General features: G+C 46.7%; 1 protein-coding gene across 2 annotated transcripts in view; it reads left to right on the top strand.

Annotated features, from left to right (window-relative positions):
- ldlrad3 (low density lipoprotein receptor class A domain containing 3) overlaps nt 1–21,618 on the top strand; it is a 53,938-nt gene that overhangs the window by 27,901 nt on the left and 4,419 nt on the right. For both annotated transcript variants that reach the window (XM_081711902.1, XM_035520653.2), the window contains 2 exons: nt 1,788–1,913; nt 4,000–4,134. In XM_081711902.1, coding sequence (XP_081568028.1) covers nt 1,788–1,913; nt 4,000–4,134 — 261 coding nt within the window. The remainder of the gene's footprint in view (nt 1–1,787; nt 1,914–3,999; nt 4,135–21,618) is intronic.

The following is a 21,618-nucleotide window of genomic DNA, read 5'->3' on the forward strand; positions in this document are numbered from 1 at the left end:
GATGGGTGGGTCAGGAACATCTTATTTTTCCTTTTGCTTACTTTCTGTTCTTTTCTCAGTTTTGCAAACCTAAGTCTGCTGCGCTCCTCCCGTGTGGAAGGCAAGGCTCTGCAGGAAGGTTCCTGGGTTATTAGGATGCTGTGAGGTTCTCCACCGCCGTGTTCGCTCTTTTGCCTCTTATGTCCAGTGTCCGTGAAATTACAGTTAATTCTGCTTTTCACCCAATCCTCTCAGTGCGAGCAGAGGCTCCTGCGAGCGTGCGTGCAGGTGTTGCGCCTCGGCTGACGGCCAGAGGGAAGACGGTGAAGACGAGGCATGGCCGGGTCTGCCCCGGACTGCCCTCCCGAGCCGTCGGGCTTCACTGCTCTACTTGCAGCGCTTCGGTTTAATTACATTTTGCATTTGCTGCAGGACAAAAACAAAGGAATATTAAAGAGGAAGCAATGTTTTGTGATCAGCATATCATTAGATTGCTACTGTCTCCAGACATACTGCACAGAGTGGGGAGGGGAGCGAATGCTTAATGATTTTCCACTTTTCTTGTTTTGCCTTGTCGTCTCCTCCAATTTCACCACATATGGTAATGAAACGATGTGCAATTAAAATCCCTAGCAGTTAAAAATAACACATGCATATGCGCCATGTGTTTGGCCGTTCGGAGATTCTTTCATTCGGTCCCTCTCTTTCTCTGTCCTGATCTCTCACTTGTTTCGTCTCTTTCTCTCTTCTCTGTCTTTGAGATGATGAAAGAAGGAACAGGGGTGGCTTTAGAGATCAACTCCGCTCACAGGCCTTTTTTTGCTCGCGGTACCGCCAGCTCTTTGAGAGTTTAAGTCATGATATGACCTTTTAGCTGCAGCCCACATTTGCTGTTACCGCTGTTTTTCCACAAGCTGCCCGTGAGAAGCCCGGAGGACAATGTCTTTGTTTATCCGCTGCCTCGCAGACGAAGGCCCCGGTGTCTGCTCTGGCACCTTCCGCCGTTTCAGAGGCGTCCATGCCCAGAAGAATGGCTGTAGTGTCAGGGCTGTTGGGTACATTTCCAAGGCCAAAGTATAGGCCACCCTGTCTTATCTATTAGGCTTTAACTGTCAAGGTGATTACTTTCACAAAGAAGTATCTAATTTATTAAAACCTTTTTTATATTCTTGTGAGACATTGAATTCCTTGTGCTGCATATAGAAATGTCTCATTGCATCCCTCCACGTGTTTAAAGAATGGTGTTAAAAGCCAGTAAATTAAAGAAGGTCAGAGAGATTGATTAGGTGTTGCGTGTCTCGGTCTAAAGTTAAATTGATGTAGGTTTTCCAGGCAGTCTCTCTCACTCGTGGGGGCTCTACAGGAGCAGTGCACTGTAGATTTTGTCATTGCCTTTCACGCTGGACACTTGGGTTCCGCGACTCTTCCTTACTTATCTGCCCAAGACTGCTTTTAATGAACAAGGCTATGCGCTCGGCCTGCGTAATCAGCCCTGCGCGGGGGCCGGTGCCACGGACCGGCCACTGTAATTCCCGCGCGGATTACACGCCGCTACCTGAAAGAGCAGCTCCCAGCTGCATGCGCAGTCCCATAAATCACCCGGGGCGGTTTTATTACCGTACCACGTAGGCCGTGTGGATAAAGCAGGCGCCAGCTGTTTGGGGGTTCGGTTCTTCTTCTATTTTAGTGTCCTGCACATAGAGTAGCTGTTGAGGCCTTTGCGCACGGGGCTGTTTTTGCATGCCTGCACGCCGCACGCGAAGGTTGAGAGTCTGCTCACCTCCTCTGTGGTCGGTCTTCCCTCGCAGCGAAGGTGCGGTCGAAGTGTGCCCCTACGTTCTTTGCCTGCGCCAGTGGCCTGCACTGCATCATCGGCCGATTCCGCTGCAACGGATTCCGGGACTGCCCCGACGGCAGCGATGAGGACAACTGCAGTGAGTACCCGCCGTGACACGCCACCCAGCACCACCCTGCCCCACATGGCGCCGGCCGTACAGGCCTGACGGGCCAAGGGCCAGTGAGAGTACATGTACCTTCATGCCGATGGCATTTAGGAGACGTTCTTATCCAGAGCAACTTATTAATTCTCTAGTCATAAAAGTAGCTTAGCTAGCACAAATAGGTTAGAGTCCAAAAAATAACCGAGACTCTGCGGGAGTGTCGGTTCCGAAACCTACGACGACTGCCAAAATACAATGCAGTACAACACAACACAATTCAAGAGCAATTACTAAACAAGTAAGGTCAAGTCAAATTAAAAAAAGCTCCTTACAAGTGCACAATTATGTTACATTGGTTTCAAAGATATGTCTTCAGTCGACATCTGAAGCAGGGACTGTTGGGAGAGTTCACTCCACCAATTGGGTGACGAGATGGAGAAGAGTCTTGATGGTTGTCATCCATTAATCTTGAAGGATGTTCAGTCAGGCCAGGAAATACTTGAAGCTCAAAGACCTCAATGTACAGAAAGGGGTTTTGTCCACTGGGCCTGATGGCAAGGAAGACCTTCCAGGAGAGAGTTGCAGTTGTCAAGCCTGGAGATGACAAGAGACTGAACAAGCATCTTGCTGGCCTCCCTGGAGAGAAAAGGGCGAATTCTCTGAATGTTGAAGAGGAAAAATCTGCATGACTGGGGAAAGTTTGTGACATGATCCAAGAATGACAGCTGGTCGCCCACAATTGCACCAAGGTTTCGTGCATTCTAAGGTAGAGGCATCAAGGTGTTCTCAAAAGAGAGGACAAGATCCCTGCGAGGACCAGTTGCTTTGGGGATCAGTAGCAACTTTGGTCTCGCTTTGGGGGCGGTGGGCTACCATCTATGATGAGATGAGGAGATGGAAACCTGTGTGTCAGAAGATGGATAGGATAGGATTAGTAGCTACAACCCCCCCCCCCCCCCCTTCCTATTATAACAGAACAGATCGCTGTTGTGCCAGAACCAAGCAGGTTCATCCAGATGAGAACAGGCTCAGGAATTCGCATCTGTGCATTACTGCCAGTTCTGTTCAGAGCAAAAATATATATCAGTATATCACTACCTGTGCGTGTGTGTGTGTGTGTGTGTGTGATTGTTTTTCTTTGTGTTTTGGATGTTATCAGTTGCCCAGACTGTATAATAATTTACCATTCCACTCTCAATAAGACTTGATCTGGCAGTATATCGTTTGCAATCAGCTCTACTCTCATAAGGCACTTTGCTAATTAAATGAAAAGAACATTGAAATCTCAGAGGGGTGTCATGGAGCATCTAAATTTTAGATTTTAAAATATATGCAATTTATTCTCCTTTTCTTTGTGTGCCTGTGTGTGGGCATCTGAGCACCTGTGCGTGTGCTTGCGTATGTGTGCCTGTGTGTGTATGCACGCGTGAGTGTGTGCGTGTTTGTGTGTGTGTGTGTGTGTGTGATCCAGCCTGGGCTCTGAATCCTGCCTTCCTGCTCTGGCTGCCTGACCGTAACAAAGGCTCATTTTGCAGGGAGTGACACTGCACACTGTGCATGGCCCATTGGGCACCGATCATCTACCAGCCTGGGCCTCAGTCTGGCCTCAGAATGCCACCAACTTTTACCTCTCCCTGCTACCAGGGAAAAACAAGAACAGGACTCCCTTCTTCCATCTGAAGTTGCTCACACCAGCTGGTTCTTTAGAGGGACCTGGTTGCCAATACCTGCCTTTTGATCCATCGCCCATTGCTGTCTTTTCGTGGAAAGCTGGAATCCACTCGCTTTCTGCAATATTAGGAGTGTCACCATTTGACAGATAATCTGTACTCCATGCTGGCTGGTCACAGAGAGCTTGAAGCTTCACAAGTGTAGGACCAGTAGTGTCATGCCGTGTGCTGATGAGAGGGTGTTTTAGCCTGAGATATGGAGTCAGCTCACCGAGGGGCTTCACTTAGGATGGGCTAGAGCCTACGTCCCTCTCTGCTGTGGTAATCATCCTTTGACATTAGGATCCTAATAAAGATTTGCTGTGGCTTGTCTCCCACTCCCTTCCTACCCCCCACCCGTCTGTGTGTAGCCGGTAATCCTCTGGTGTGCTCGTCGTCGCGGTTTCCTTGCCGGAATGGGCGTTGTGTGGATCGCAGCTTCCTCTGTAACGGACATGATAACTGCCAGGACAACAGTGATGAAGAGAACTGTCTCTCCACAGCAGGTACCTGATTAAAATGCATGCCCACGCCTCACACACACACACACACACACACATGCGCGCGCACACACACACACAAACACACACACACACACACACAGAGACACTGATGCTTCCTGAAATTCAATACATTTTTTTTTTTTTTTTACATTGTGCCTTTTTGGCCAGCTATCTAAAGCAGGTGGACGGAACACAAAGGTAGCCTTCAGAACACAGCAAGGATTTCAGTCAACACACACACACACACACACAGTCTCTCTCTCTCTCTCTCTCTCTCTCTCTCTTTCTCCCCCACCCTCTTTCTCATCTCTCTCATTCTCTGTCCCCCACGACCCCTCTAGCACACAGGCGCACACACTTTGTGCCAGACCGGAATGACCCAGCAGCTTTCCTTGAGCTCCGAGTCCTTAGTCCTCTTTCCCTTAACAACAGCAGAGCTACAGGTGACCGATAAGGCCTTCGTTGTCCTCGAACACCTGAACCCTCTGCTCCTCCCTACGCCGAAGCCCCTTTCTGCCAACAAACAGATAGAGGGAAGGCGTGGGAGGAAGAAGAGAGAGAGGGCTGCAGGAAGAGGTCAGTCAACCCCAAACAGGAAGCAGGCTTGTGCAGACGTGTGTGTGGAACCTCCCAGGGGGTCCAGCTGTGCTGGGGAGTCTGCATGCTGATTGATGCGCTTGGCCACGTGCCAGCCAGCAGTCGCACTCGTATTTGCATGTTTACTTACGGATCCTTTGGAACGGGAGTCAGGAAAAGTAGCAGACGACGGCATGTAAACAATGCAAAATGTATTTACAGATGTAAGGGAGAGTTGCTGACAGAGAGAGACGGGCGGCTCATGCGCAGAGATTTCGTTTCATGTAACTGGGACAAGTAGAGGTCAGAGAGAGAGAGAGAGAGAGAGAGAGAGAGAGAGAGAGAGAGAGAGAGAGAGAGAGAGAGAGAGAGAGAGAGAGAGAGAGAGAGAGAGAGAGAGAGAGAGAGAGAGAGAGAGAGAGAGAGAGAGAGAGAGAGAGAGAGAGGTGAAGGAAACAGTGGGTGGAACAGCACCATAAAAGAACAGCTCAGAAAGACTGCAAAGGGATGTAACAAAAAAGCAATACTAAACAAGATGTGGTTCCAGGTAGATCTATTTTTACGAGGCGACGAACAGCTCAGCTGCATAGCTAATGTTAGGGCTGGATCTGACACAGGGCAGAGCTCCACCCTGTCAGTCACTTCATTGAGCCTGCACTCTCCTTTGTGCAGAAGCCTCCCTACTGTGTGTCTGTGTGTGTGTGTGTGTGTGTGTGTGTGTGTGTGAGTGTGAGAGAGCGAGAGAGACCCGAAATCAATTCCGTGTGGGCAGTTCTCTTATCCTACTTTCATAAAATGTCTTTTGGGGGATGATGTTATGCACAGATATATCCTTGTTCCACCTGCCCCCACTCATACATCACGTTCTGTGATATTCCATGCATAGTAAGTAGTGAAGAAAGTGCTCCAGTTGATGAGAGAATGTCTAATGTAAAGTGCTGTTTTATAGCAAACACATCTTGTGGAACTGCCCTTTCTTTTCAGAAGCCATTCAGTACAAAATGTACCTATGTTTCTACATCGCTGTGATGAGTGTGTGTGTGTGTTTATGTTTGTGGAGAGAGTGAGAAAAACGAGAACACAGATGCTGGTATCCATCTTTGCCTCTCTAAGCTTTCCGTGTGGTCCATCAGCGCGGCATCTCGATGATGGCCATGGTTTGGGGGATCCCAACCCACAGTCCCAGAACAGGGGTAAGCACTTCACCCCCGCTGAGAGCCCTGTCATGTTCCAATAGAGACTCAGATACGTCAGCGTACGAACGGCAAACAATGAGCCGTCAAAGCAGGTTCGAGGCCTGAGCGTGAGCTGGATTGTCTGTCGCTGCTCCGGTCAATACAGAGCAGACGTTAGCCTGCCAGTCTGGGTGGTCATTCCTGCTCTGGACCATGTCACACAACACACAGACACAGCGCACTAGCCCATTGCATGACTACACTCAACTAGAGTACAGTAAAAATAAATAAATAAATAAAAAATACAAATTAAAAATTAAAAATGCAACACACACATGCATGCACACACACCCTACAACACAATGGAAATGTACTACGACTGAATTATTCACACATCGATGCTTGGCTTGGTACTGTGGATGAGCTCAGAATTGCACACGCTCTTTCACTGCCTAAATATAGGACAGTTCACAATCTGAACTGATGTCCACTGTATATAGTGACTGCCTGTATTTGATCATTTTCAGTAATTACCAGATCTGCCCATGCTTGGACCATAACGTTTGTTCTCTGAAGGATGAATCAGTGCAGTGGGAAGCTTAAATGTGTTTCTGTCTGTTAGTTTATGGGCTGCGTATTCGGACGGTGATGGCTTTGTGATGCAGTGCTCCTCCCCAGATGGCGCTTATGATGTTAATGGAAGAGAATACGAGCTCTATATTAAAATGGCAACTGCTGTGTCAACATTAAACAGAGGATTTGACCTTTTGACACTTCTGCATGCCACCATAAACGGAAGTGTTGCTGAGAACCTGTTTTCGATGAAGACTGCAAATGTGTGTAAGCGAGATGAATATGATTAAGTCTGTGTGTGTACCATGCAGGTACACACCCAGTAGTTAAAGGTACTTGACTAGTAATCAGAAGGTTGCCAGTTCAAGTCCCACCACCACCAGGTTGCCACTGTTGGGCCCCTGAGCAAGACCCTTAACCCTCAATTGCTCAAGTTGTGTTCAGTCAGAATTGAAAGTTGCTGTGGATAAAAGTGTCAGCTAAATGCTGTAAATGTGAATGTTGTGTGCCTGTGCTTCTGCATTTTGTGCTTGTTGCTCAGAGAGAGCAATATGTCATATGCAACCAGGAATAAGGAATCACAGATGATGGATGTATTCCATGCTCTCAGTAGGTCTCCAAACTCTGTATGTACTGTGCGTGCGTGCGTGTACACAGTGTTCACTGGCCTGTGCCAGCTCTCTCTAAAGGCTCTGTAATTAACAATCTTTCTTTGTTGCATTTAACCTTATTCCTGTAACCATGGAAACATAGTGACATACCAACTCCACAAAAACTCCTCATGGGACAGAAGTCTCCCACACGTCGTCATACCCACAAACCTCCACTATCTCTCCTCCCTTGTTTTATTCGTTAACTCACGTCTGTAGAGTTTAGATCTTGATCATCATCTAGTGCTTGTCTTAAAAACAAAGGAGTGGCAGTGATTTAAATTTATGCACCAAAGTCACAGATTTTAGGGTTAATGCATGTTTGTTTATTTTATAGTTAATCTAAACTGGTGTGTTACTGGTTACTGGTATTACTGGTATATATTGCTTCTATTTTAGTTATAGTTTTACACAGTGTTTACCTATCTTTCTTTTTCTCTTGCACATTTTAATTATTATTATTAATATATTCCCTTTTCTGGTGTCGCTTGTATCAGCATTTTGTAATTCTTTTATTAATTGTATAGTGGTTTTCTATTGAAATAGTGTTATTTCTTCTGTTTTATTTGGTCATTTTTTTATTATTAATAATAATTCCCATGTTTAGCTCTTAGATGTTGCCACATGGTAACTGAACATGGCGTCCTCCCAGTGGGGACAGCAGCTGTGGTGGGTGAGGACATCACGGCTCAGCCGGGGGGCATTCTGGGGTGAGAGAGAGCAGTGCATCTTTTCATAGCCCCCAGTCACACCATGCTCTGATAAACCAAAGCCTGAGCCCACACACTGCCAAGAGTCTTACTTCAGCACAGAGGAAGAGCACGCGCTCTCTCTCTCTCTCTCTCTCTCTCTCTCTCTCTCCCTCTCCCCCTTCCTCTCAGGCTCTCTCCCCCATCCCTCACTTCACTATTGGCTGAGGTGATCTCGCTCCGCCTCTTTGCTAGAACAGGCGCGCCCCCCCCCGCCCGATGCTTGCAGGCCTGCATTGTCCTTGGCTTGATGCGGTCAGACGTTTCCCTGAGAATCCCAGTTTTATTCAGCTTTGGCTAAGTGAAAGGCTCCCGGTTCAGTAGGATAAGTCCCAGCCGGCCAGGAGACCTAACCAACACATGCTGCTCCAGCAGGGCTGGGGTAGCAGAGCATTCTCAAGTCCTACGGTGACTAATTAAATTTTCTTACACTGTAAGAAGCAAAAGAAGCAAGTAAGACATTGCTGTTTGATTTTGCTATCTGGATCGAATGTTCAAACGCATGCCTTGTTATTCTGTGAATAAACTTTGCCCACAGGGGCCTAGCGAAAACACTGGTCTTTATGTAAATTTTAGTGGAGATTTCTATTTCTGGTTGGCTATTATGATTATGCAGATCAGAGGGCTGTCCAACCATAGCCGTGTCAAGCCAGGGTCATGTGCATTCGTTCAGATATAGGCTCATTTGCATGTGGCTCTACAGCACTGCATGGCAGCACGAATATTCGTGAATGGACACTCAGCATAAGCAGGCGCACGACGGCGCCGTGAGGCCCTCCGGGACGCTGGAGGCTAGCGCGCGTCCTGTAAAATGTGACCATGAAAATGACTGGGAAGAGGATGGAGGAAAACGCCCTGAGAGCGGCTGGAAGCTGGGCGTGCGGGAGCGAGAGTGGGGGACCGGAGAGAGTACGGAGGGAATTGAGCGAGGAAGGGGGAAGATGAAGGCAGAGAGGAAGAGAAAAGGAGGCATTGATGGAGATGGGGGATCACGTAGCGGGGCACGGACTCTGCGCCAGGAGATTAAAGGACCTCCACGTAGCCTGGGCCTGGAGAGCCGGCAGAGAACGAGAAAGACGCCACAGAGAAAGAGCGAGAAACGAGGATGAAAACGGAGGTGAGAAAAGTAGGCGGGAAGCAGGCGGGCGGGGCTGGGGGGGGATTAGGGGGCTCGGGCTTGTTCCCCCGGGGGTCCACGGCTGCCAGGCAGGATTACAGGCCGCTGTGCAGGGCTTGGCTCAACAACGCTCATTACTGCAGCCACATCAGCCTGCCTCCTGCAGGGTTCCGCCCCTCTCACACAGACCTGGGTGACTAGAGCCAGAGGCGGCGGGCCGAGCCATCGGGCTGATCTCAGAACAGCCTTACGGAGGCGCGTGCAACCGCTGATGGCAAGGGTGGCCACCCAGGTGCCAAAGTGTTATGAACTAGCACTAATTACACCAGCTACACCGTCGGGTTTCTCAGTTCCGCATCTGTGTTTTAAGGTTGGAAGGCTGGAACATCTGGGGGGGGTGTTAACCAGACAAATGAGTACACACACTTTTTTTTAAATATGTCTGCAGTTGATATTCAATTATATGGTGTGTTTTTTAAAAGAGATTTTTAAAATACATTTGTAAATATTAATGAATGTATTCAGAGGGACTTTTTCATTAGGGTCCATTTCCTCAAAGTGCAGTTATCTTTTGCCTTTTATAAAAAAAAAAAAAAAGACTGAAATATATCAGTGTAAATTCTGTATCAGTATAAATTTTGTCCTCTTTTTAGCATGACCATATTATTATGTACTATATTTGTCAATCTGATCATTTTCTTGGTGACACAAAAAAACCACAGTGTTATAGTAAACTATATTAAAATACAACGTTCCAGTGACAAAGAACACTTCTTTACTCCAGCGGGTCTATTCAGGCAGCCTTTGTTCATTGTTGAGACTTAAATAATGTTAAGATCACATTTGAGGTTCCACTAATGCAAAAATGTAGGAGATTCTAAAGGGATCAAAAACATTTTCCTTCAGCTGTATAAGAGATTTTTTTCCTCTAAATCTCTGTGGCATTTTGTTAATTACCCAGTTGGTGTACCCAGCTGGCACTATCTTGCACGTGTGGGGAAACATGGAATCACATTTACCGATGTAGTATGTGGGAAGACCCTTCAACACACACATCCACACATGGAATGGAAATCTACATACATGTCAGAAATAAATAGAGAAGTGTATGTGTGTGTGTGTGTGTGTGTGTGTGTGTGTGTATGTGTGTGTGTATGTGTGTGTGTATGTGTGTGTGTATGTGTGTGTGTATGTGTGTGTGTATGTGTGTGTGTATGTGTGTGTGTATGTGTGTGTGTATGTGTGTGTGTATGTGTGTGTGTATGTGTGTGTATGTGTGTGTATGTGTGTGTGTGTGTGGGGAAGACTGACTGAGAATGTGAGGCCAGTCCTCTGTTTCTCTTGTAGCAGTGTCTCAAGCACATTTGTTCTCCAGGAAGTCATGTAACTATTTGAAATGATAATGTCGCTGAGCTCACTCTTTTATTTTTGTCCTCCTTTATTTCTCCTTCCATCCACGCGTCTCGCATTCCCTCGCTCCCCTTCCCACAACACTGATGCGTCTCTGCCGAGCAGAACAGCTGACACAGGCCCAGGGAGAGAGGGAACGAGAGAGAGACTTACTTTTGACCTCTCCGGCTCTGTGCCGTTTTCGTTCCTGCGCTGCAAGTTAATGTCTCTCGCTCGCATGTGTTGCTGAGAGTGAGATGTGAACACAAGCAGCAAAAGCACGCCAGTTCCATCAGAGAGAGAGAGAGCGAGAGAGGGTGCGAGAGAGGGAGGAGGGATGTTCAAATGGGAAAGTAGAAGTGCAAAATGTAAAATGGCCAGGGGTCGAGGGGGCTGTGGGTGGAGATTAGGGCTGTTGGAGATAAGCCCGGGCTAAGTCATGTAATAGCCCTGTAGATGCCCATTGGTTTGGAGATGTTAGTGGTAAGGGAGGGCAGACCAAGCCAGCTGAAGAACTGCACAGAGTGTAAGGAAGGCTATAGGTTAAGAAGGTTAGAAGATGGTTAGAGTGCTCCTCTGCATACATGTTGAGGGAGTCAGGAGTCATGTGCCTGCTTGTTTGGAGCTTGGGCTCTGTCCCCTGAGTGTTTGCTCTGTCCCCTGTACTGTCTTTCTGTCCTCTCCCCACACTCAGTTCATCATTTATCAAGACAGCTGCACTCTGCTATTTGGGGCCATTTCAATGTTCCATCAAAGCCACCCTCTACTGTTTGTTTGCACGTGTGTGTGTGTGTGTGTGTGTGTGTGTGTGTGTGTGTGTGTGTGTGTGTGTGTGTGTGTGTGTGTGTGTGTGTGTGAGAGAGAAAGAGAGAGAGAGAGAGAGAGAGAGAGAGAGAGAGAGAGAAAGTGTGTATGATGTAGTGCATGTGAAGTGCTATCTGCATGATATTGATCCAAAACACACAAAGATGATCACACATCTGTAGGGAGCAATTTCCTTTGAGTAGTAGAAGAACAGCGTACAAGAGGAGATGTACACACGTAAGATGTAAGTGCTTTCTTGAGTTGGCGCTTATGTATGCATGGTAGCCTGAGCATACACAGCTGTGTACATGTGCAGGATGTCCATTACATGAACATGCATATTCAGTCAAGGAGTGCAGTGATCTGGAGTGCTCTCAGGTACCGCACGGTTGCGCTAAAAGAAAGTCAAATAAATGGACAGTACTTGTAATTAGTATTTCTCTGTCCATGTCATCATATATGAATTAACACCGATGGCAAAAGATTGATGATTGGGTGTTGCCTGACAACCAAACTGATTTCAAGAAGAAGAAGCAGAATTCCTGTCAAATTGATAATCGAAAAATATACCTGTAAATATCAGAAGGATCTGTACGTGTTTTATTAGCTACAGCAAGTCTTTTGACTGTGTTGAATATGGCAAGCTGTGGGTGGTGCTACACGACATTGGTGTGCCACCTCGCTTACTTGCAGTTCTTATATAACTGCATAGCAGTGAGAGTGAGAAAATGGTTTTGTACCTCAAAATAAAGAAAACAAAGCTCATGACTAAAGCAGACAGTACTAAAAGTGAAATCAGGATCAGGGAGGGAGAGGTTGTATCAGCACAAGATTTCATTTTCCTGTGCTGCAGCACGGATTGAGATGGTAGAGCTGTCCCTGAGACCAAGGGTAGAACAGCTCTGGGCTGGGCGGTTAAGGTCTGCTTGCGGAACATCTGGAAAAGCAAAAAAAACCAAACAAACACGAGCACAAGTAATCAACACCATCAGCAGCCCAATCACACCGTGCGCCTGTGAGGGCTGAATGAAAAAAGCTGATTGCATAGAACCAGTGTCATCAATAAAAACTAAGATCAGGAAATAAATGTGCTTTGTGAATAACATGTGGAAGAAGAGGTAGATGCCATCATAGCTAAAACTAGTATGAGCGCTGAACAACTGAAAAAGGCAGATGGAGAAACATGTAGGTCAGTGGCCTACAATGTCCCCCAGAAACGCTTGACTGAACGGATAAGTTGAATTAATGTCCGTATCAGGTGACGATGAAACTTTGTATTTTAAACAGATAAACAGGAGCAGTGTTAAATCTTGAATATTTTTGTAAAGTCATGTTTTTATGGTAGTATGAGCATATTCACCTGGAGCGTGAGCTGTGTGTTGCAGACAGGTGGTCGCAGGTGTTGGTTCAGAACCCCAGTCGTGCTGGGTGGTGGCCCTGAGCAGTAATGAGGGTGCGTTACCGTGGTTTCCGTTTGCTCTGCTGCTTGAGCCAACGGTGCCAGTTCTTGAGGACCGGGCGTCTCTTGTGCCTCACTTTGCACGATCTGCTCTTTTGCCGCTGCTTAGAACTGAAACGAATGGAAACGCTCCTCCGAGATTCTCCTCTGTTTTGCTCTTGTTATCGCCCGCTGAATTTGCTGGCTGAAAGTCCAGGTAAAAGCAGAATGTTTTTCACCTTTATCTGGTCCAGTGCTGCTGGCTCAGAGCAGTAATATAAGCTTGAGCAAAGAGTCCCCACCTGCTCTATCCCATCTGCGGTAGCTCTCACTTGGCTGCACGATATGAAGAAAACCTACGATGTGCGATAACATCGTTCAACACTACGGTGCCGATATGTATTGCGATAAATGAACAAATATTTAAGTGTCATGTTAGTGCAAGACTTTCTCACTAGCGAGGCTCTAAAGGAAACCAGGGCACGCAAAACTGTGCTGCATCAGCTGGTGGCGCTGTTTTATTGGCTAGCTTCTCTCTCTCTCTCTCTCTCTCTCTCTCTCTCTCTCTCTCTCTCTCTCTCTCTCTCTCTCTCTCTCTCTCTCTCTCGGACCGTAACAGGCAGCGGTTTCAGTCTTCGTGCATCAGTGGTGGTGTACAACAAGCTCAGTATCTAAAAAGCGGGGCTATAAGGCGAGTTACATAGCTAGATTCCCTTCATTTTACGTTGTTTTTACGTTTTACAAAAAACATGAAGGTTGGGATACCTTCTAACCGTAGGTAACGTTTTAAAAGTAACATTCCTGAACAGCTTTTTGAGAGATGGAATAAAGTGCATGAATATAGCCTATACCTCAATAACGCAAAACCTACACCCAGACCATCTTGCAACGTAAAGCTAAAATATCACAAGCATAAGGCAGAAAATCATTAACTGCAACCAAACAAATGACATGGAGGTTACTGGAAGTTTTGGTGTTTTCCAGGGATTAACATGAATTATTTCCAAAGACATTAGCATGGCTCACCTTTTAAGAAATAAAAGAGTAGTGATTTACCGTAACCAAGGTCAGCAAAGACCATGAGAAACAGCGTTATAACCGTTAATAACGCTGCACCAGCTACACACTTCCCATGTCTTCCTGCTTTAACAGGTGCACTGCCAACATGCTTTTATTTATGTAAACTTTTATTCAGCAAACTGCATATGAATGCACGACCAATTAAAAGAACATTCATTTAAATAAAACAATTTAACTTTTTTTTTTTAAAGTTTCATTTCTTCTGATCCAATTAAAATCTTTTTCTTCTAAACTCAATGGCACGGGTGTAGAACGTGCAGGGGAAAAAAAAAACAGGAAGCATCGCGATTCTCCATCTAAGAGTTTAATAAAACAAAAAAAGAAACCGAACATAAAACTGCACTCATGAGAACAAAAGAAAGCAAACATCACATTAAGTAACCGACAACGGTCAAGCAAACAAAAAAGGGGGCGTTTAACAAGCAAAACAAGCTAGACAACGCGCACCACCTACCGGCGGGGGCACCGCCACGCTCGACAAACATCTCTTGTGTGTTAATTAAATAAATAAAAATGAAACACGATCGTTTAGAATAAGTTCCATTACAAACATCGAAGCTGTCAACTCTGCCCACGAACCTTTTTCCCTCAATCTCCTCTCCTTCCTCAGCCATTATGCTAGCTGACCAAATTGACACCAGCATGGCCAAACGGTGTGAATGCTTCATCTTATAGGTCAAATAAGGAAAATCGTTTTATTTACACTCGCCACGAGTTTATATGACGTGTTCATATCGCAATGGCGACTGAAATGCAGTGTGTCGGGCAGGACTGCTCCCGCTGATGGAGAAAGGAGGTGTGGTAGAAGCGCCCAGGGTTGGGTGGAGGGATTGTACAGAGAGGCCCGCAGTGCAGGAGCTGGGCAGTCTAGGTGTAGCAGCAGTACAGCGGTGATTTGACACGGGCGGGGTGTGGAGGTTGAAGCATGGGCTAGCACAGTGTCAGCAGCAGAGATGGGGGTTTAATGGGGAGAGAATGTCTGTTCACGTCGAGACAGAGCTGATGAGACGTTGAGGAAAGTGGAGGGGGCACGTGTGTGTGTGTGTGTGTGTGTGTGTGTGTGTGTGTGTGTGTGTGTGTGTGTGTGTGTGTGTGGGAGAGCGCGTGCTCTTCCTCTGTGCTGAAGTAAGACTCTTGGCAGTGTGTGGGCTCAGGCTTTGGTTTATCAGAGCATGGTGTGACTGGGGGCTATGAAAAGATGCACTGCTCTCTCTCACCCCAGAATGCCCCCCGGCTGAGCCGTGACGCCCTTACCCACCACAGCTGCTGTCCCCACTGTGCATCAAACCAACACAAACCTCATTTCAAAAGCAGCTAATTTAAAAATGGTACTTACTCTAGTCTGAGTGTCTTGGGTTTAGTGCAATGTGAGGAATATGTCCTTGCAACATGTTGGTTCTGATGTGGGACTGTGAGGATGGATGTGGGTGTGTTTAGGTGTGTGTTTGAGGGGGTCTAGGTGTGTGTGTGTGGGGGGGGTTGGAGGATGGGGGGATGTGTGTAGGGGGAGTGTGTGGGTGTGTGCAGTTGCTTGTGGGAGACTGGGGCTGTGTGTGGGAACAGATAGCGGGTGGAAGTGTGTAGGTGTGTGTTGGAGGATGTGGGCGGTGTGGGTGTGGGTAGGTGTGTGTGGGAACGTGAGGATAAAATATAGGGAGATGTATGTAATTTAGAGAGTTGTGTAGCATGTTTCAGTGACAGCAAAGTCTTGTCTGTATGTCACGACCAGGAGGCTTTTTCAAGCAGTTCTTCTCGGTTATCATTGTTTTCTTAAGCATTTTACTCTCCCAAAATGAAATGCCTTCTCATTAGGCCATTGTTTCCCGGGTGTAGGTCTCTCTCTCTCTCTCTCTCTCTCTCTCTCTCTCTCTCTCTCTCTCTCAAGATCGCTTTATTATTTAATAGATAAAAATGTATTAATAAATAACAAAATAAAGATTTTATATTTAACACAATAAATACATTTTTAACTTCACACAATAGTAGTAGTAGTAGTAATAATAATAATAGTTATAATAATAATAGCAGTAGTAGTAATGACAAAAGCTAAATCACAGACAACAATAATAATAGTAATATTATTAATAATTCTAGATAACATTTAACAAGCCTTTAAAGCATTAATGGTATGATTTCAGTAATGGTGTGAATGTGTGACTGCATACCCAGTGTTCCTGTGCCCAGCGTAGTCTCCAGGGGCTGTGGTTTCCGGTTGAGAGTACGCTCTCCGCGATTGGCTGCCGCTTCTCTTCAGTGTGTGTGTGTTGATTGGATGTGAAAGCTGAGTGTTGATTGTAAAGCATCCTTGACTATAAGAAAAGTGCTTGATAATTCTAACTAATAATAATTAACAAGAAATTATGACTACTTAATATGTAAACATGTTTAGCAAAGAGGCCTCTGTGTGTGTGTTGGTTGTTGTACATGTATATTGTAGGGGTATTGTAGTTCTGAGAAGGAGAGAGGAAGCTGTAGCTGACTGACTGTCACTGATATTTTTTCAGCAAGAGTTGGATGTCTGCCCTGCTGCAAGAAAGATTTGCAGTTTTTTCATGTTTGGTTATGTTACTGAAATTTGGGGTTATGGTTTGCATTTTTAATGTGAAAATGTCATATCAGTTTTCACATTTTCCCCAGTAAGGAGAAAGTGCGTCTCTGTCTCAGCCTCACCTGGCCTGCAGTGAGCACACATTCTTTCCTGTTCTATAGCTCAACTGTAGTCACTCAGCCGGCACTCGGTTACGATCAGCCTCTGCTTCGTATGTCTGACAGTCTGACTCTCTGTTTAGGCTCCGATAACACTCTGATTTATTTTGTGTTTCAGATAGTTCTTTTTTACTTTGCTTTAATCTGATTTAGCTTTAGACTTGGAGCTAAAGCAGTGCTGGCATGAGGCTGGTCTGCTGGTGTGATTCCTGTCCCATCTAGTCCCATCTAGCTATGAGTGGTCTCCATACCTCACGTCCATACAGTGCAATTGGCTGTATAACACTATCAAATTATTTGGACCGGACTTGAATGGATATATCAATGTTGTAGAATTTCCATTTTATTGCACATAATTCTCCGTGAGCTTTTCTACTGCCTTCAGTGCCTCGCTGAAACTCCCTGATGCAGTAATGATGAAGCTGAGGTAGGTACGGATGAGGAGTGTGTGTGTGTGTGTGTGTGTTCCAGGAATCTGGGCTTCTTTTGGAAGATCATGATGTTTGTCTCTCTCTTTCTCAGAAGAGAAGATTGCTGTGGAAACTTGGCAGCTCTGCGCGTTCAGATCATGTGACAACATTACATGAGTCACACAGGAGTGAAACAAACATTCTTGTCTCACCTCACTGTTCACCGTCATTCTCCAAACTCTGGAGGACAGTTTTTGTACCGCGATACACATGCCTCTAATTATGCCTCCGCTTAGTCTTGTCTCACATGGCCCCGTTTTCTCTGAACCCGTCTTCTGCAGCGATGAGAAGGAAGCTGGGTTAGATGTTCAGTAACTTAGACTGCAGTCATCCTTCATGCTCATTTTATCCAAGCTTGGAATGTTTTTGGGATATCCCCTCCCCGCTTCTCTCTCTCTTCCGGAGAACCTTTGGCCCATGGCGTCGTGTCTGAGGTTTTCCGCATGGACACTAGCAGCTTTGAGCCAGGACTGCCGCTTAGCCGGCGGACTGCCTCTCTTCCGAACAGGAGCACAGGGTGACGCTCCCAGTCCTGACTCCGCCTTGCTAAAAGAGGTGCTAATGTCCTCCTCAGAGGGAGCCTAGCGGCGAGCAGCAGGCTGCTAGAGCAGTTATGAGGCGAGAAGATTAGCACACATCTCCTTCCCTCCTGTCGTTATCCCTCCAGCTCAGCAAAACCTTTTAAGACGCCTGCAATTAGCTCTCGGTTTTAAGTCAGTCGGGCATGTCTATGATAGTGAAAATAATAATATAATGTGTGTGCATGTGTGTGCGAGCGTGAATAATGGTCTCGTGTGCGAGCGTGAATAATGATCTTACGTGTGTAATTATGCGAGTGGTGTATGTGCGTCTGCGAGTGAACGTGCGAGTGTGCGCGCACGCTCATGGCTTGGGTTGCTGGGCCCTTCTCATCCCGTGCATCTTCCCGTTTTGTGCATGGCATCAGTTTGTGAGCAGCGTCATCAGGCCTCGTTGCAGTAAAGAGATCTGCAGGTGAAATGGGCAGGAATGCGCAGAAGAGCACGGTTTACACTGAAATCCGTTACTCATTCTTCAGATACAGTTTGTGGACCAGACAAGGAAACATTGCTTTATGCGTGACTGAACAACAAAAACCATCTTGTTTTTAGATCTCGGAACAAGATTGGCTTCTGGGTAATGGAATCTGACGGCAGAAGACGGGGCAGGCAGCAGTGTGCTGCTTTTATAAGGAAACTTTAGAAGGGCACTACCCTCCCAATCACAGTCAGTCTGGTAGAGAGAGAGAGAGTGTGTGCGTGTGTGTGCGTGCGTGTGTGTGTGTGTGTGTCTGTGCACGCACACGTGTGTAAGTCTCATTAAGTCTCTTGATTAGTCTAGCTGATGTTGACAGCTGTGAGAATAAGAATTATACCCTCTCCCTGAGTAATCATTGCTCTTTAGCAGGAGGTGTGTGTGTGTGTGTGTGTGTGTGTGTGTGTGTGTGTTTGTGTGTGTGTGTGTGTGTGTGTGTGTGTGTGTGTGTGTGTGTGTGTGTATTTGCACATGTGTATGAAGATCTTTCACCACCGCGGTGCCCAAATGCTCCATCTCCATGGTGACGAGACCCCTGTGAGAACTCTGTAGTCAAAGCAGCCTAACAGCTCCAGCCTGACCTTTGACCCATTCCCCCTCTCTCCTCTCTTCTCACATTCTCTTTTCCAACAGCACAGTTTCCTTGCGCAAGAACTGTGGACGACAGTAGTGTCCACACTGGACTGCAGTGCCAGTGCACAAGAACAGAAGAGCGCACAGCATTCGAAGCTCTTCTATGACTTTAGCCTTTCTTTACTTCTTTATTTGTTCTTGAACAAAATTGAATCGATGCCAGTGAGTCAGTCTGCTGCTCTGTCGAAGTTTTAGTCCTAAAGTCCAATTACCTCACACATTCCCTTTAATTGCTGGTTATGTGAATGCACTAAACTGAAGTTTCTGAATGAATGTAATTGACAGCGTCGACACAGGGCCTCTGCCTTCCTTTTGTTCCTGTGGAGGGTGTAGGGACTGGGTCTGGACAGTGCCCTCAATGGACCGTTACAAGTGGTGAGAGTGAGTGTGTGTGTGTGTGTGTGTGTGTGTAGAGGGAGAGAGGGAGTTATGAGTTCTGTGGTAGTGGCACTCAGTGGAGCGAGTAGGTTATTACAGAGTGGGCAAATGGAGGAGAGATGGAGCATGAAAAGGTTGGAGGCGCTGGTGGTGTTGAGGTGGTGTTAATAGCCCCGCTCCAGGAGGCAGCAGCATGGGATACCGGGGCCACCGGCAGGAGTGCTGTGTGTTCAGGACTGCTCACCACAGCGGGGAGACACACACACTCTCTCTCTCACACTCTCTCACACACACACACACACACACACACACACACACACACACACACACAAACTGCTCAGGACATGTCGCTGGCTAAGAGAGAGACTGGCTTTTATTTTATCATTCACCATGAATTCCATCCTGAAGTGCTATGCAGTGTGTGTGTGTGTGTGTGTGTGTGTGTGTGTGTGTGTGTGTGTGTGTGTGTGTGTGTGTGATGGGAGTGTAAGAGGATCGTATAGTTAAGTCTGAAGGTTCTGTAAGCAAATGGCAGACCCCCTGTTATAAACACCCACACTGTACATGGTGATGTGCTGCCCCCTGCTGGTCAGAGTACGTTCAGGTTCAGTTCATCAATGACTTTCAATTAGGCTCTTAGTACTTCTTACTATGGTGAGTACACAATGTATGTATGTATTTAGTTATGTATTCATTCATTTATTCATTCTCATAGAGTAATGATGTGTTTTTATATCAAGTCTTTATGCTGAGAACTTCTGCTCAAAATCATTGAACCTTCCACCTATAAATATTGTTTTCTGTGTGGCAGAATTTTGTGTGTGTGTGTGTGTGTGTGTGTGTGTGTGTGTGTGTGTGTGTGTGTGTGTGTGTGTGTGTGTGTGTGTGTGTGTGTGCGCAGCTTGTTTTGAGTGAGCCAAAAGCTCTCTTTTTTATGTCAAGAGGAGTGTCTAATCTGACAAAGCCCTCATTACCATTTTCATACGCAGGTGTCCAATCAGAGACAGTGCTCTTTAAAAACATTGTATCCAAGCAACCACTGTACTGCCATAAGACAGAGAGGCATGTGCAGCCATTTCAGTGGCCAGTATGTTATAGCTCAAATACATTTACACTGTTAACTGCAATTAACCGAACGTCTGTCGTATCTTAGCATTTTAACGCCGCTGCTGTATCTCATGAACACCGAGGGCACTGAACACAGTGCTCTGCCTGTCTGACACTCGCCTTAGTTCAAGATACTGTCCGCCTGAGTCGGCACCATGTGTCTTAACCACCGTAGGAGTCCAAAGGTTTTGAGCCTGACTGCAGTAACGGAGGCAGTGTTACCCATTCTTACAGTCTCTTGTTAAAACAGGCAGTGTGTTAGTTGGCCATGTTTTGCGACATTAAGACCTAAATGTCATTTTGCCTTATTTGTATTCACACTCGCGCCTCTCGTCATTTAAGAGGTAACGGAAACGCTTTGTTCAGAATTGTTTTCATCCTAATAGGGAAATGCGCGCACACACACACACACACACACATACACATACACACACACTGCAGGTCGTTGCTCGTCGTGTAGATCGGTGAGACGTCGAGAACAGACGAGCCCAGTGTCGGCGCCGTCTTGCCAGGCAAGACGCGGGCGGCGGCAGCGATCGCGCCTTCGCGCTGAAAATAGAAGCCTAGCTGACTGTGTCTCTGGCCCTTGGTGGTATCCAGCTGAGGAAGTGAGGAGCTCCTGTTCTGAGGCAGGGATCCGTCAGGCTTGACCGACCCCTGGAGCGGAGTTCTGTCACTGGACCGTTTGCTTTCGGCGAGCTGCCTTTCTGCATGGAGCTCACTTGCGAGGTACATTTCACCAGAGTCGCCAGCTCTGCAAACCGAACTACACCTGCTGACTTTTCCAGCAGAGGAAGCACAGAACTGCCGGCGTCATTTTAGCGGCCATATGTGCAGTTCACGCCATTTGCGTTTACTATTTGTGATTAAAGGACCCTCAATCGCTTTTGTTTATTGCTGCTTGCTTAAAGGCTACAGAATGTTTTGTCTTTAGCCTTTACGCCTCGTCTTTGGGTTTTGCCACTGCGACTTGGCTCCTCTAGCGTGTTGGGACAAGTCTGGCTTGACTCATGCTGAAGCCTCAGACAGCCCAAGGACACTTGTGCTCACGCCCCCGGAGTCCTGCTTTAACACACCGCATGGTTATTGCTTGTTCCACTAGCTCAGCACATTACAAGGACAGAGGCTTGGGTTTTCACCTTGCACTGAAGAGGTAATCCAAAGAGGAAGTCTCATCCGCAAGGAACACGGTGCCCTGGTGGTTGACGGTTGGAGCGCTGGGAGCAGACCAGCATCACACCTCCAGAAGGGCTGGGTTTCAGGACTGGGTTCAGAATGGTTGGGTTTCAGAAATCGATGCGTGACCGCAGGGTCTGGGCCTGAGCGATAAGCTGAGGGTGGGGTGGGGAGGGGGTTGGAAACAAAAAAAACCTAGTGTAACGAAGGAACTACCTCTCGCTTTCTCAAGGATACAGATATGAGCAAAGAAAATGTGACACTTCTCACAGTTGTTTTGCTGCTGTTGTGAGAGAGAGACATGTTTCTGTTCCTTCATGGGTGCAGTAACAAACCTGCTGTAGGTAAGCTGCCTCTTACAGGCTGTGGCTAACGGCAGGCTTAGTGTTCCATGATGAAAGCTCACCCCCCCC

The sequence above is a fragment of the Electrophorus electricus genome, chromosome 4 (genome assembly GCF_041902795.1).
Source record: "Electrophorus electricus isolate QZ-2024a chromosome 4, ASM4190279v1, whole genome shotgun sequence".
NCBI lineage: Eukaryota > Metazoa > Chordata > Actinopteri > Gymnotiformes > Gymnotidae > Electrophorus > Electrophorus electricus.